Source organism: Phacochoerus africanus, chromosome 4, assembly GCF_016906955.1.
Source record: "Phacochoerus africanus isolate WHEZ1 chromosome 4, ROS_Pafr_v1, whole genome shotgun sequence".
Lineage (NCBI taxonomy): Eukaryota > Metazoa > Chordata > Mammalia > Artiodactyla > Suidae > Phacochoerus > Phacochoerus africanus.
The window spans coordinates 1,020,919-1,035,218 of NC_062547.1; the positions used below are offsets into that span (position 1 = coordinate 1,020,919).

Sequence of the window (14,300 nt, forward strand, 5' to 3'; positions counted from 1 at the left end):
CATGGGTTTCGGTTTAAATACCAGACAGTAAAAATAGAGCTCCGGGGACCGCCGGCACTGTTGCCAAATCATTGCCAGAATGAACAGCTTAAATAAATAAAAAATCGAAATATTTACTTCTCGATAAAAATCGCAGTAAAACCATTTACCTTTCTTTGCATTATATAGAATATAGATTTCGGGGGGGGGGAGCCGCGGTCAGGACACCTCGATGACCTCCACGCTGCCCGAGAAGCTGGCCTGCTTGCCCAGGGCGGCCAGCTCCTCGCCGCGCGCGCGCCCCTCCACCATGCCCTCCTCGAACTCCATCTGGCAGCTCCGGCGCTTGAACTGCGTCTCGGGGGCCGGCTCGTCCGGCCAGCCGGTCCTCGCGTCCCGGGACTCGGCCCTCGCCTCCCGCCGCCGCAGGTCGCCGCCGCCCGCGCCCTGCCCGCCGGCGCGGCCGAAGGGGACGAACCGCGCGCCGCCCGCGCCCTGCGCGCCCTCGGGGCGGAAGCACCAGGGCCCGTCGGGCGACGGCGTGCCCGGCGAGTCGAGCGGCGGCGCCCAGCCCCCGGGGCCGGCCGGCTGGCCGGGGCCGGGCAGCCCGGGCGCCGACAGGGCCGAGAGGCCGTGCCGCGGGGTCTGCCGGGCGGCGTCGCCGAAGTTCAGGCCCAGGCCGTGCGCGGGAGAGCGCGCCGGGGAGCCGGCTGGAGGCCGGGGCCGCCGGCGCAGCCGCGGGCGCGTCTCGGGCGCCGGGTCCGGGCTGTCGGGGCTGGGCGAGGGCAGGCCGAGCGCGCCCCCCGACGGGCTGTCCAGCTTGCAGAGCTTGGGGGCCTCCGCGGGGGCAGGGGGCCCGGGGTCGTCGGGCCGCTGGCTGGGGGCATAGGCCGACTTGATGTCCAGCGAGAAGGAGCGCTTGAGGCGGTTGGTGTCCTGGAGGCGGTCAGAGGAGAGGTGCAGGCCGCGCAGGCCCTGCTGCAGCGCGCTGGTGGCCGGGGCGGGGGCGCCGGCGGGCGTGGGGGTCTCCCCGCCTGCAATCTGTGCGCCCTCCCTGGAGGCGGTGGCCGCGGCGCTCCCGGCGGCGGCGGCAGCGGCCCTCTCTGAGGTAGGTGGTGGCAGCGGCGGCAGTGTGGCTGCAGGGCCCGGGAGGGGCTCTGGCGTCCCGGGGTGGGAGGCGCCCTCCCCCTGCAGGGCGGCCAGCAGCTTCAGGCTGCGCTCGTACTCCAGCAGCTGGCCCAGGAAATTGAAGTTGGGCGAGATGGACGGGCGCCGGTCCTTCACGAACCTGGCGGGAGAGGCGGCTGCATGGGGCGCGGGCCGAGGCACTCCTGCCAGGGCGCGCGGCCCACCTGCCTCTTCCCCGCACCCACCGCGCCCTCTGGGGTGCCGGCGCTCCGTGTGCTGGGGCTCCGCTCGGGCTGCGAGCCGCTTTCCCGACCAGAGGCAGGTGCCCGGAACGGCGGGCGGGGGCGGGGGGGGGGGGCGGGGAGAGGCGAGGCGGCCGGCCCGGGGCCGGGTGGGAGGGGCTACCTGTAGGCGTCGTCGGAGGACATGCCCATTGTCTTCATGATGTAAGCGATGGCGATGGTGGCCGAGCGGGAGATGCCGGCCAGACAGTGCACGATGACCTGGCAGCTGGACAGCTTGGCTTTATCTGGGGACAGGGGCCCAGGTGAGGGCTGGGGCTGCCGGCCTTCCCCGACCCACCCCGGCGTGGGGAGCCCCTGTGCCACCGTGCTTCGCCTGCCCGGCCCCCTCCCCGGGCCGGGGCGGGCAGATGCCAGGCCGGGCGCCTCACCGATGAACTCGATAGACTTGTCCAGCCAGGGCAGCAGCTTTTCACAGTAGTTGTCGTTGATGGGAACGCGCAGGAAGCGGCTCTCACAGATGAAGTCAGGCTTGGGGCAGGAGTTGCTGGCATTGAGGACGTAGCTTATTCCGTTTTGGGTCATCAGATCCTGGGAGGGGGGAGAACAGGCTGGAAGCGGGCGGGGCTGGCGGGAGGTCCGGTACCTGCCAGGCTCTCGGGCAGGAGCCTTAGGATCTGGACCCAGAGCCCCTTCTGCCCCCTCCGCTGCCGCCGTGGAGCAAGGGTCCCAGTGCCCGGGCGGGGGGCTGGCGGCCTGCGAGCCCCGGCCTCCGCCTGCGGTAGGCTCCCAGGAATTTGACGGCTGCCTGGGCGGCGGCTTTACTCTCGTCCCTCGTCACCATTTTTCAAACACGGGGTTCTTTCAGGGCTGGCCAGGGGCCCAGTGACATCAGCAGTGTGGCATGTGGGCTGCGCTGCCAAAGGGGCAGGGAGCGGCTTCTCCAGCCAGCGCTGCCAGGCCCTGCCCTGAGCCCTGCTCTGGTGCTCCTGTGCGCCTGGCCCGTGCTTCTCCCACATCCAGCCCCCGTGGGTGTCAGCGTCTTCCTCCCCAGGCCCACCCGGGGGCTGCCTCCAGCTCTGGGGGGCGCGTACCTTGTTCAGGACGTCCTTCTGAGAGCCCAGGTAGAGGTGGGGCAGGATGCGGGTCAGGCCCACGCTGGGCGCGGGCAGGCAGGGCTGGGAGAGGCTCATGGGCAGCAGGGCAGCCGGCTTGCCCTCACATAGGCCAGGGAAGCAGGAGGAGAAGGTGGCGAAACCCCCTGCAGGAGTGGAGGAGGCCCATGTCAGCGGGTGGGCGGGCTGGGGCGGGAGAGAGCTGGGCCGCCCACCCACCACGTGTCCCAGCCCCACTCGGCGGGACCCCCCCCCCACCACCTGGTGCCTCTGGCCTGAGCACCTGGTCTTGGTGCTGTTCCTGGAGGGCAGCCCTCACGACGGCGACGGTGACGACGGTGGCACGTGCCGTGCACCTCTACAGCCGGCCTCTATGCCCGCGCACGCTAATTAGGGGCTGGCCTCACGGAGGACGCGGCTGTGATGCCCGTAAAAGTGGGGGTGGGGTGGCTGACCAGCACGGCGCCCACAGGGCCCAGGCAGGGATGGGCTCCGAGGCCTTCCTGGAGGGTCCGTATCACCAGCCCCTTCACCCCCGGGGCCGCGGCCGGGGGCCAGGCCGGGCCAGGCCTTCCCGCCTCTCCCCCTGGGCTGATGCAATCCCTCCCTGCCTGCCGTTGGCCGGGAGCCCCGGGCAGGCCTTGGATGCCAGGACCAGGAGGCAAGGTTCTGAGGAGCCCTCCCCTGCCCTGGGCATGACATCACCCCCTGGAGCTGGCACAACCCGCAGGGGCACTGGCGTGCGGCTCCATTCCACCCAGCAGGGGACGACGGAGGAGCAGAGGCTGCCTGAGAGCTGGGAACCCTGCAGACTGGGAGCTCGCAGGCCACACGCTCTGCACGTGGCTGGCATGTGTCCCGCCACCAGTCCCGCACCGCCAGACCCAGGGTGGGCGGAGGGAGCGCCTTTGCCGGTAGGGGTAGGAGAGGCCTGAGGGGGCATGCAGGCACACGTCCAACTCAGCCAGTGACCGCAGCCTCAGGGTCCTCCCCGCCCTGGGTGCTGCCACGAGGCACGCAGGAGGTGACCTAGAAGCAGCTGGACCAAGGCCTACCCACCCGCGGAGCAGGCAGGGGAGCGGGACGGGTCCCTGCCCTGGTCCACAGCTGGCACCAGACACCCGGCTGATTCTGGAGAACAGAGGTGCCTAGTGGCCTCAGCTCACCCCTGGTCCAGCTCAGGGGTCAGTCTGTCCAGACACCCAGCCAGAATGCCTGCTGGGTGTGCTCCTGGGTCCCAGGAAAGGCATGACTTTCGGGGGCCGTGGAGGTGGGAGACCTCAGGCTAGGGGAGTAGAAGCATCAGCTGGGAGGGGCAGGGGTCCCTTCCTTGGGGACCCGCTGTCGGATGGGGAGAAGCAGGTGACTGTTAGCATGGCTGATGCCCTGCTCCCCGGCCCCCGGAAGAAGAGGCTGGGCTGGGGCCGGGGGTCAGGCCCTGCCCAGTCCGGAGCCAGGCACCCCGATGCCCCTGCTGGAGGACAGCACCTGCCCAGGAGGAGCAGGGTCTGCACCTACCACAGGCCCCTTACTCCCTGCCATCTCGGCCACGAAGCTGGCAAGTGGGGGGCAGGGGAGTGAATTCCATCAGGACCCCCCCCCCCCCACTAAAGGACAGTCTGGGGAGACCTGCTAGGCTTTGCTGCAATTCCCCGGGTAAGGCCCCCAGAAAACCTCTTTAGGCAGAGCCAGGCAGCTTGGGATGCCCCCTACAACCCCCCCCCCATGGACGCCAGGGCCTCAGATTCCGTCCTTCCGCGATTTCAGAGCCGCCCCAGGCTCTGGGGATGGGTGACAAGGGAGGGACACGTGGGCCGCATCAGTGCCGGCAGCCCCGCACTCTGCAGGTCCCCCCACTCTCAGGGCCTGGGAATGCGCCCCCGTCCCCCAGGGCTCTCAAGGGCACCTTCCTTCAGGAGGGACCCCCACGCCCCCACGCCCCAACCCTGCTCTGCGCTGGGCAGGTCAGAGGAGCCGGCCGCAGCTCCCAGAGCCTCACAATGAAATCCCCGACTCGGACAAAAGCGCGTGGCCTGGGCGGCACTCCCACCCCCCCTCCCCTCGCAATGGGAGCCCGGAGCCCCGCCGTCCCCGCACCCACCCTCCGAGCGGGGGCCGCTCCCGCCTCGGTCTCCGGCCAGGGTCCGGGGACGTCGAGCGCGGGCTGGGGTGCCTGCGGGGACATCGCCGGCCCGCATTCCGCAGCGACGACGCGCACCCACCGGGGCGCAGCCGGCTCCAGGCAGGGCCGCCCGCTGCTTAAAGGGCCAGGCGTCCTTTCCCATCTCCGCCCCCACAGGGCGTCACCGGCGGAGCAGCTGGGGAGGGGGCGTGGCAGTGGTCACAGCAGCCAGGTCTGGACCCCAGCAGCGCCTGCCCGCACCGCCCCCGCAACGAACCTCCTGCCCATGGCGCCCCTCTACCCCCGCTGAGCCAGCGCATCGCCCTGGCTCCCCTCTGCGCCCCCGCCCCAGGGATCTGGTGCTCCCTTCTGGCCTCTACTGAGCGCCCACCTCCTTGCTGGGCATCCCCCAGAGTCACTTCCCCATTCTGGGCGTCCAGCAGCCCTCTCCCCACTCGCCCCCCCCAATTCCGACTGCGCCAGGCGGGAGTGTGGGTAAGGCCCGGGGGCTGCCCCCAAGTCTGGGTCCCAGTCTGGCATTGCTCTGAGCATTACTCCCAGCCCCCCATACCATGCAGGGGCCACGACTTCTCCTCGCTGGGCCCTCAGAGGAATGGGGGCAAGTACGCTAACCTTGCCGGGTGAGGCAGCACCCAGGGCTGAGCGAGCAAGCTGGGCACAGCCAGGTCCCTGGGGAGCCCCCCACATCGCGCCCAGCTCGGGGACCCGCCTCTTAGACTCCCTAAAGGCTCTGCTCCCACCTGTGGCCAAGGCATGCTCGGGTGTACACACACACACACACACACAGATACACAAACACACAGACATATGGATACAGAGACAGATACACACACACGCACGCACACACACGCACACGCATCCCCAGCTGGGCCCTGGAGGGTTCCTGTGAACATCCACACCCGCACGCGTGTAGACGGCGGCTCGCACACCCACCCACGACGTCCACCCACACCAAACGTCCTGCACGCCTTCAGGGCTGGCTCGTAGGACACCTCCTCCCAGAGGCCTGCCCAGAGCCCCTGCCAGGCAGACGCTGGGTCCCCACAGTCTCTCTCCGGCTGTGCGCCCATGAAACGCCTGCATGAGAGGCCCAGCCAGGCGCCCATCGGCCACCCCTGCTGACCAGGCTCGGAGGCGCCCCAAGCTGTGTGACGAGGGGGTGACACTGGCACATTCCTGGGACAGGCCAGCTCCACCTGGCCCCAGGACCCGGGCCACCGGGAGGGGTGGGGTGGATGCTGGAAGATGTCAGTTGCTGGCCACAGGAGGGGAGGGATCAGTGGGAACCTCAGGGCAGCCTGCGCGCACGGGCGTGTGTAGGGGGCCAGGCTGCTTCTGGGGAACAGGAAGCCCTGTGGGGACCTCCGCTGAACCCCCAGACCGCGGTCATGACCACGCAGGCTGTTGTGGGGCACCCATGCAGCTGGAGTGCTGCATCTACCGCCTGTGTGTGACAGCTCTGCTCAGACTGGGGGTTCTCTGGGGTGGGGCCTGTGCCTCCTCCCTAGCCAGGGAGCTCCGGGCAGTGTGAGTGTGAGTGTGTTTGCACGCATGGGGGAGTTTCCAAGGCAGGCCACATCTTCGCTTAGATTCCCTGTCCCCCCCCGCCCCGTCTATACCAGGGTTTCCTCCTGTCCACCTGCTCGTGGCAGGAGTGGCCTCTATTGGTGGGGGCTCGGGGGGAGGGGGAGCCCCCAAGAATTCCAGAGCTACGGGGGTTTGCCCCCCACCGGGCCCCCACTGCCCAGACAGCCCCTGGTGCCCCGGCTTCCGGCGGAGAGCAGAGGCGCGTCCAGAACCGTGACTCCCGGACCAGCCCCGCCCCCGCCCAGCCGCCAGGGGCCGAGAGGCAGGGAGGCAGCACCGGACGCACCTGTGAGGATGGCCACGCTGTCGAAGCAGCCGTCCAGCTTGCTGAGCAGGATGGACAGGAAGCTGTCTGCGGCCAGCACGCTGGCATCCCGCGTGCTCTGGTCATAGACCACCACGTCCTGCGGCTCCGTGGCCTCCACCTGGGAGCCGGAGGCAGAGGTCAGGCCACTGCCAGGCACCTGCCGGCCTCCCCACCCCCTGCTGCCACCACCTTGCTGTCTCCAGGGGAGGGAGGGCAGGCAGGCACCCAGCCATGCACACCTGCACAGGTCTCCACGCCCACGGTCACCAGGCAGAGCCTCGGAGCAGGGTGGGCCAGGGGGACACCCACTGCCCCTACAGCTGTGCCCACGTGGGTCAAGGTACCAGACACCACGGGCTGGGCCATGTGGAGGGACGTGGGTGAAGGCAGCGGGGCTCCCCAGGTGTGCGAGGCTGGACCTGGGAGGCACCCTTTGGGGCTTTTGAGGTGGGGGACTCTCCTTCCCTCTCCAGCCAGTGATGGGGGGATCTGGGGGCTGCGGCCAGACGCCCCCTCCTCAGGCCCAACAACTCAGGCAGCAGCAGCTGGGAGCTGGGGTTCCGCCGTCCCCCGCCCCCGTGCCCAGGCCCAGATGTTGAGTGGCTCTTGCTCAGAGACCAGCGGACGCCCCCGCCCCCCGCGCACACTCAGCCCTTAAGCCAGCTGAGCTGCCAACCCCGGGCCGGGTGATGTCACCGGCAGCCAATGGGAGGGCGCTCGGGGGGAGACCTCGCTGGGGGTTGTTAATCACCAGGATCCCCTCACTGGAGGCTGCAGGGAGCCGGTTCCTGCCTGGGGGGTTGGGGGGAGTGGGGGGACGCCCATCTGGGCCCTCTCTGCCCCGGCTCTGTGACCAGGACCCCTCCCTCAGCCTCCGGGCTGCTGGCGTGCCACACCGCCCCCACTGGAGGTGCCCCTGCCTTCCCTGGTCACCGGCCCAGCTGTCCCTCCCCCGTGTGGGACTCCACGCTCCTGGGCCTCAGAGATAGGACTGTCCACCGCGGGTGACCGGAGACGTTCTTGGGCCCCTGAGAGCACTCGGGTCCCTCAAGAGTCCAAGGGGGAAAGGACTGGGTGCTGGGGACACGGACTGCTGGCCTGAGCCCCCGGGCCACCCGTCCCGTCCTCAGAGGGTGCCTGACCCGCCGCCACCCCAAGGTCCCTCTGCCGCCAGCGTCCCCTCCTCAGGCCCCTGTGCGTGGTTGCCATGCTCGTCCTTTCAAGGCCTCTCTCTGAGCCCCTGGCTGGGCCCCTGCCCTGTCGCGCGTGGGGAGACGGCTGCTTGGGGACCCTGGGCAGACAGAGGCTCCGGGGGCCGCGGAGGCCTCCCCAGGAGGGCGCCGAGGCCCCAGGGCGGAGGGGGGGCGGCAGCCCGGGCGGGCGGTACCTGGCTGCGGGCGGCGGGCTGGATGAGCTCCGCGATGGTGACCTTGCCCTGCTGCAGCCGCCGCTTCACCAGCTTGGAGCAGCAGATGTTGACGGAGCTGAGCACGTGCCAGCTGTTGTACTCCACGAAGGAGCGGCTGTCAATGACCAGAGGCCCCCCGGGCCCGCCCCGCAGCAGGCTGGCCAGCTTCTTGGCATCCATCACCTTCCGAGGGAGCCGGTCCCCGGCCATGGTGTGGCCGGTGGCAGGGGGTGACCCCGGACGTGCGCAGGGGCTGCGGCCTAGGGCTTGGTGGGACCAGGCATGGTGCCAGACCTGCGGGGAGAGGCGGACGGTCAGGTCAGCAGGGCCGCAGGCCCCAGGCGGGCACTGGGCCAGCCTCAGAGGGGCGGGTGGCGGGGCTGCCCTGCGGGCACCAGAGCGCTGAGGTCTGACCCACACCCGAGGGGCTCCCCGCCTCCGGGGAACCAGCGTTCCTGTGGCTGCCCCAAGAGGTCTTTTTGCCTTTTCTAGGGCTGCACCCGCGGCATAGGGAGGTTCCCAGGTTAGGGGTCGAACTGGAGCTGTAGCCACCAGCCTACGCCACAGCCACAGCAATTCGGGATTCGAGCCGCGTCTGCGACCTACCCCACAGCTCACGGCAGCACCAGATCCTTAACCCACCGAGCAAGGCCAGGGATCAAACCCGCAACCTCGTGGTTCCTAGTCGGATTTGTGAACCACTGAGCCACGACGGGAACTCCCCCCATGAGGTCTTGAGTTGGGGGCTGTGACACATTGAGTGGGAAGGGTGCTCAGGACTGGCCTGTCCAGCCCCACGGCCTCCAGGTCACGGCGCCGGCCACTCAGCAGGAGGCAGAAGGGCTCAGGGCACCCACAGAGGGAAAGGCCTCAGGGCTCGGGCTGGGGGAGCTGCCGGACGAGGGCCCTCACTTATTCTGGAATGCCATATTCTGTCCCCCAAGCTCCCAGCACCCCCAGGATACGGGCTGCTTGCTCACGTGGCCTCCATGTCCTCCTGATTCGATTCCCGGGACCCCTGTGCCCCTCCTTCCCTGTGGCCAAGCCCTCCGCTCCCTGGCAGGCCCTCCCTCTCACTCTGTAAGCCGATAATCTGGCCTGGGGGCAGGGGGATGCAGTGCTGCTTGCCCAAGTCAGGGCTCCCGGAACCCGGCAGCCAGGGCGGGGTGCTCGAGGGCACTCTGCTCCCCGGGGCTGCCGGCCAAGGTTTAGGTGCGGCGTGGGCCAGTGTCCGCCTCCTGCTCATGTGCTCAGAATGGGGGTGACAGTATAGCGGTGGCCCGGGGTTTAGGTCCAAGGATGGGATGTGGTGGGGGGCATCTGAGGACGAAGGTGAGCGTGGGGGACCCAACAGTTAGACCCTGGGACACTCGGCATGGCCTCCAAGGGTTCAGACTCCGGGTGCCTGGAGGGCGTAGGTGGCTGGGGGCATGGGGGCTCCAGAGCCTCGGCAGAAGCCCCTCCTACGATCAGGTGCCAAGGCTCTGCCACTCCAGGCCCACCTGCCGGACCCCATCTTCCCTGTCACCTGCCAGGACTGGCCTTTCTCTAGCGCCCTCAAGCCTCAGAGCCCCCGCCCCCAGGAGGCATGCAGCATCAGGACACCCAGCTTGCTCAGGGATGGGAGGGGTCAACCCAAGGTCACAATAAGGAGACTGGACGGAAGCCAGGCCCCTCCCTCTGCCACCCCCCCTCCCCCCGCCAGCGTGGGGGCGGGGGAGGCTGCAGGACAGACGTCCCCGTGGGAAGCCAGAGGGGAGCCCCTCAGCGAGCCCCCGGCCTGCAGCCGCAGAGGGTGCCGGGATGAGGCAGCGAAGGACACGTGTCACCTTTCAAACAGCACTGGGGACACGGCTGCCACCATCTCCCGACCACCCTCCCAGGTGAGCTCCAGGCTGGGGTGGGGGGTGGAGCTCACGGAGGAGCAGGTGCACAAGGCAGGTGTGGACCCTGCCCACAGCCCTGGGCTGGGCCCTCAGAGCTGGTGCCAAGGGACGTGTCGGGGTGGCCCTGGACAGGGGGGCGGGGGGGGGGGGCGTGGGATCCTGTTGACAGAGGCGCTGCTCCTCAGGCTGGCGCTCAGGGCTCCTCGACTGTGGGGCCACTAACCTCCTGACAGCTGTGCCAAGTAAATTCAAAAGCAGAAGGGCCTGCCTATCGAGGGGCCCTGCCTGCTGGGGCGGGGGGGGGGGGCTGCCTGAGTTCTGACCTGAATCTTGTCAAGGCTGTGACAGGCCGCAGCCACCAGGTCCCTTTTACGTGCTGGCCCTGCAAGCGTGGCCAGAGCTTCCCACCCTTGGATGTGGGGCCAAGAGTCCAGGTCCGAGGCCCAGGACCCAAGGACATCATGGCATGGGGTCCGATGCCCACTGGTCAGGTAGGGACGGTCTACCTCTGCCCGAAACAGAAGCCAAGCAGAAGCCCCCTTGGCGCAGGGACGAAGGACTGGACTGGGGAGAGGCCCTCCTCGCTCCGCCTGGCCAGCTGCCTGTCTGCACCCTCCAGTCCTTAAAGGCGGGCTGTCCACACCACAGAAAGGCGTGGAGGCTGGAGGAGGGGCAGGGGAGGGTGGGGGCAGGGGCTGGAGGGTGGGCAGCCTGCCCCCGGGGCCGGTACCTGGTCCCCGCCCTGCCCCCAGGGAAGCCCCCAGCTTGGCCCTGTTAACCACTGCAGCATTGTTATTTGCAGCCAGGGGGACTCATTAGCAAGTTGGCACCTTCATCATCACCATGGCAACAGCAGAGGTGCCAGGCAACCGCTGCTCCTGCGGGCGGCGGCAGGAGCTGCTTGCTCTGCAGAGCCAGGTCCCTCCCCTCCTCACTCGTTCCCACCCCTCTCCGCCCCTGCAGGTGCTCAGTAGCTGGGCCTGGACCACCCCGAGCCGGGCCGGCCCCTGGCGCGGCGGCTCCAGCAGCTCCGAACCTTCCTCACCTTCCGAGGCCACTTGCACAGGCTCGCTCTCTCCCAAGCCTGGGAGACTTTCTCTGTCTGAAAGGCCAAAGTGTGGCCGGAGCGCCCCTCCTGCACTAAGCTGGCCTCCTGGGGCTGCACCTTCACCCACAGGGCCTCCTTGGACCTGGAGCTCCTGGGAGCAGACCCCTCACCTCCCAAAGATGCAACACACAGATCAGGGCCCAGAGCCGGGCTGTTGGCAGGGAGGGGTGGGAGCACTCCGAGCAGCCTTGCGCACACCCACGGGGCTAGAAGCAGCCAGGTGGGCACAGAGGAATCGGACACGGAAGGGGCTTTGGGCCTCCCCGCTGGCTTTCAAGGGCCCACCCCAGGCTCAGCGACACCCCCTTCCCTAGGGGGAGGGCACCCAGAGCCTGGTCAGCTGGGAGGGGTGCACAGCCCCACAGACCCCCACCAGAGGGCTGGGAGCCAAGGAGACAGCCCTGGCCGGGCGTGGCCTAGAGGGCAGGCCAGGTACACAGCGCTGCCTGGCCCCTGGGCTGCCTACAGGCTGGACACGCCCCTTTGCACACTGCCCGCCTTGGTACTTGCCCCATTCCCACACTCCACCCCACCCCTGTGGGCAGCTGCTCACATGACAGCGTGTGTGCACACGCCTGGGGTCGCTGGATGCGTGCCAAGTGCCCCAGGATCCCAGGACGCCAGCTGCGGCCTGGCCTCCCACGGCTCCCACGGCTCCCCGCGGGACATCCGTGACCCTGAGCACCCGTGTGACCAGGAAACTCCCAGCCAAGAGCACCCTCCCCAGGCCCTTTGTACTCAACATCTAGGGGACACGCGAGCCCCAGGCTGGCGAGCCTGGGAGCAGGCAGCCTGCAGGAAGAGCTGACGGTGAGGGGCCCCAAGATGCGGTGAGGTCCAGCTCGCTCTGACCCAGGGGCCGCTCTGGAGGCAGGAACTGCTGCACTTGGAAGGTGGCGGGGGGGGGGGGGGGGGACCCTGGTAGGGGTGACCTCTGGGGGGCAGGGGCTGCGTGCTCACAGCAGGGCAGCTCACCGGACCCTCTTGCCCTCATCAGGGTCATCAAACGCTCTTGTGCTGCTCTCTGTCCTGCCTGGGCTCGGCAAGGCCATTCAGAGCCAGCAGGGCCTGGGAAGCTGCGCACTTCGGGAGACGGTGGGGTGGGGGCCCTACTCACTCCGTTCCCAGGGATGGGGCTGAACCGGGATAGGAGGGTTTGGCAGGAGGGTCCTTGAAAGGACAGGCTCGGGGCCGAACACAGCCAGGTTTCTTCTGCTCCTGCCTGGCCTGACGCGGCCCCACGGAGCTGCGGAACTTCTGCAGGCCTCCCGACCCCGGTGTGACATACGTGGGCCAGCGTCTGCCCGTCACTGTCCCCCGGGGTTCAGGCAGAGGCGGCCTCAGCCTCTGGAGTTCTGATGGTCAGACTCTGACCCACATCCGTCCGCGGCGGGTCTGGGACCTTCCTCTCCCTTCCGCACGTGCTGCACAACTAGGAGACGTGCAGAGCAGCCCCTGGCCTCTGCCGCTGGCCGGTGGTCCCTCCAGCTCCCTGTCTGGCTGAACCTTCTGGGCCTGGAGGTCAGCCTCAGCCTGAGAGAAGAGGTGGTGCTGGGAAGGGTCCCAGAGCAGAAGGTGACAGGTGACGCCAAGCATCTTTTGGCACTTCGGTCACAGAGCCCACTCTCCCCAGAGGCAGCCTCTGGGGCCCAAGAGCCTCGCTAGGGGCTGAGGGCAGCCAGGGACTAGAACCTGCCCAGCAACTCTCCCGGGGCCCTAGGCCGCGGACTACAGCAGGAGGCATTTCAGTCTGACTTCAGGACAGACTCCCAGCTCCCGGTCACGTGATCTGGCCCCTTTGGCAGGTGCTTATTCACCATCTGAGGAGCCAACACATGGGACATCTGTCCTCCCGAGCAGAGCAGGCCAGGGGGGCTGGATGCCACGCTCATCCCCTGGGCTGCCCTGGGAGCAAGGTCTGGGGGAGATGACAGGACCCTCAGGCCTGGGCAGACCTCCAGGGGCGGGGGGCCCGGGGCAGGGCCTGCAGCACCCCAACCCCACTCCAGGCTGCAAATAAGACCATTGCGGGCGCCACACTGGATCCTGCCACCTCTGTCCTCCGGCACACGGAGGGCCCTCTCCCCCTCCAAGCCCCCGTCACTGCAGCGCCCGGCCTCCAAGGCCCCCCTGCAGAAGCCCATCCCCGTCTGCGGCAGCACGTCAGAAGCAATGCCCTGGATGGGGCTGGGCACCTGGGGCCCCCTCCCCTCCAGGTGGGCCCACCACCTATCCCCCACCTCAGGGTGGGCACAGAGGCAGAAGGAGGCTGGTTGCACTCAGCCTGGCAGTGCCAGCCCCTCCCCCAGCACCCGCGGCGTCTGCAGCAGGCTGGCGGCCGGCCTTTATTCCGCAGAGGCCAGCTGAGCACCCCGAGGTGGGGGGCGCCCATAGCAGCCTGGCCACACGGGGGAGACGATCTGCCCTCCTCCCTGCCGGAGGCGGAACGGGCCCTCTCCTGAGGCTTCCAGAGACCAGAGACCCTCGCCGCCTAGGGCCGAGGCCGTCCGGGGCGCCTGGGGCTCGCGCTGAGGCTCGGGCAGATCCACGCTGGGTCTCAGTGGTCCCCGGGTCCTTAATTCATGCCCCTCCCCCACCGAAATAAGAAAGCACTGCCAGGAGAAAGGCGGCGAAGCCGTGGACCGATGCGGGCCAGGCCGGGGGCCGCCGGGGCTGCGGGCAGCGGGGGAAGGGCTTATCGGTCTGGTCACTGGCGTCCCCTCGAGCCAGGCGGGGGGCCCGTCCCCCGCGGACCGGCGCCGCTCACCTCCAGGCGGTCTCCTCTTCCCGGGCGCCCACCCGGCGCTGCCCTCCGTGCGCTCGCGACGCGGCGCCCACCCCGCGGGGCCGGGTGCACGGGCCGCGCGCCGGTTAACCCCCACCCTGCCGGCGCCCCGCGCGTCCCCGCTCACCTCGCTCACGCTCGCCTCCGGCCCGCACCCGGGAGCCGCGCCGCGCTCAGCGCGCCAGCTCGGCCCCGCAGCCCATGGGCCCGGCGGGGGCCCGCGCAGCCGGGGCAGGGGCCGGGGGAGCGCGCGGGCCGCGTCGCCGTCGCCGCCGTCGCCGCCGCGGCCGCCGCGGGGAGCGCTCGCACGGGCCGGGGCGCGCGCACTGCGGGCGGGCACGCGCGCTCGCGGCGCGCATCCCACCCCGCGGCTCGGCGGGCGCGGCCGGTGCGGCTCCGGCACGGGCTCGGGCTCGGGCTCGGGCTCGGGTTCCGGCGTCCGGCGCGGCCGTGGGGGTGGGGGCCGCGGAGCCGGCTCCGCCGCCGCGCTCGGCCGCGAGTGACAGGCCCGGGGCGAAGGGCGGGGCCGCCGGCGGGGATGAGGTCATGCCGAGCGAAAAAAGCCCCTGACGTCACCTGCAGCCAATCAGCGCGCGCGGCTCGGGGGCAGGT

General features: G+C 69.6%; 1 protein-coding gene across 2 annotated transcripts; it reads right to left on the reverse strand.

Annotated features, from left to right (window-relative positions):
* Window positions 1–93: 93 nt before the first annotated feature.
* Window positions 94–13,895, reverse strand: DUSP8 (dual specificity phosphatase 8). 2 transcript variants are annotated; one of them, XM_047774919.1, is made up of 7 exons: window positions 13,816–13,895; window positions 7,889–8,203; window positions 6,481–6,619; window positions 2,444–2,610; window positions 1,781–1,940; window positions 1,513–1,636; window positions 94–1,267 (listed from the first exon to the last, which is right to left on the reverse strand). In XM_047774919.1, exons 2-7 carry the CDS (start codon window positions 8,117–8,119, stop codon window positions 199–201), a joined length of 1,890 nt encoding a protein of 629 aa, XP_047630875.1. In that variant the 5' UTR covers window positions 8,120–8,203; window positions 13,816–13,895; the 3' UTR covers window positions 94–198. The 2 variants fall into 2 exon arrangements, with proteins under 2 accessions (XP_047630875.1, XP_047630876.1); XM_047774920.1 differs by lacking the exon at window positions 13,816–13,895 and adding an exon at window positions 13,671–13,736.
* Window positions 13,896–14,300: the final 405 nt, after the last annotated feature.

What these genes read in the sequence shown, in the direction of transcription:
- DUSP8 (XM_047774919.1), bottom strand. Translation starts at nt 8,119, where the DNA reads ATGGCCGGGGACCGGCTCCCTCGGAAGGTGATGGATGCCAAGAAGCTG. An exon ending in AGAAGGACGTCCTGAACAAG is followed by an intron (nt 1,941 to 2,443) that starts GTACGCGCCCCC and finishes CCCCCCTCCCAG; the next exon opens with GATCTGATGACCCAAAACGG. An exon ending in CAAGTCTATCGAGTTCATCG is followed by an intron (nt 1,637 to 1,780) that starts GTGAGGCGCCCG and finishes CCCTGTCCCCAG; the next exon opens with ATAAAGCCAAGCTGTCCAGC.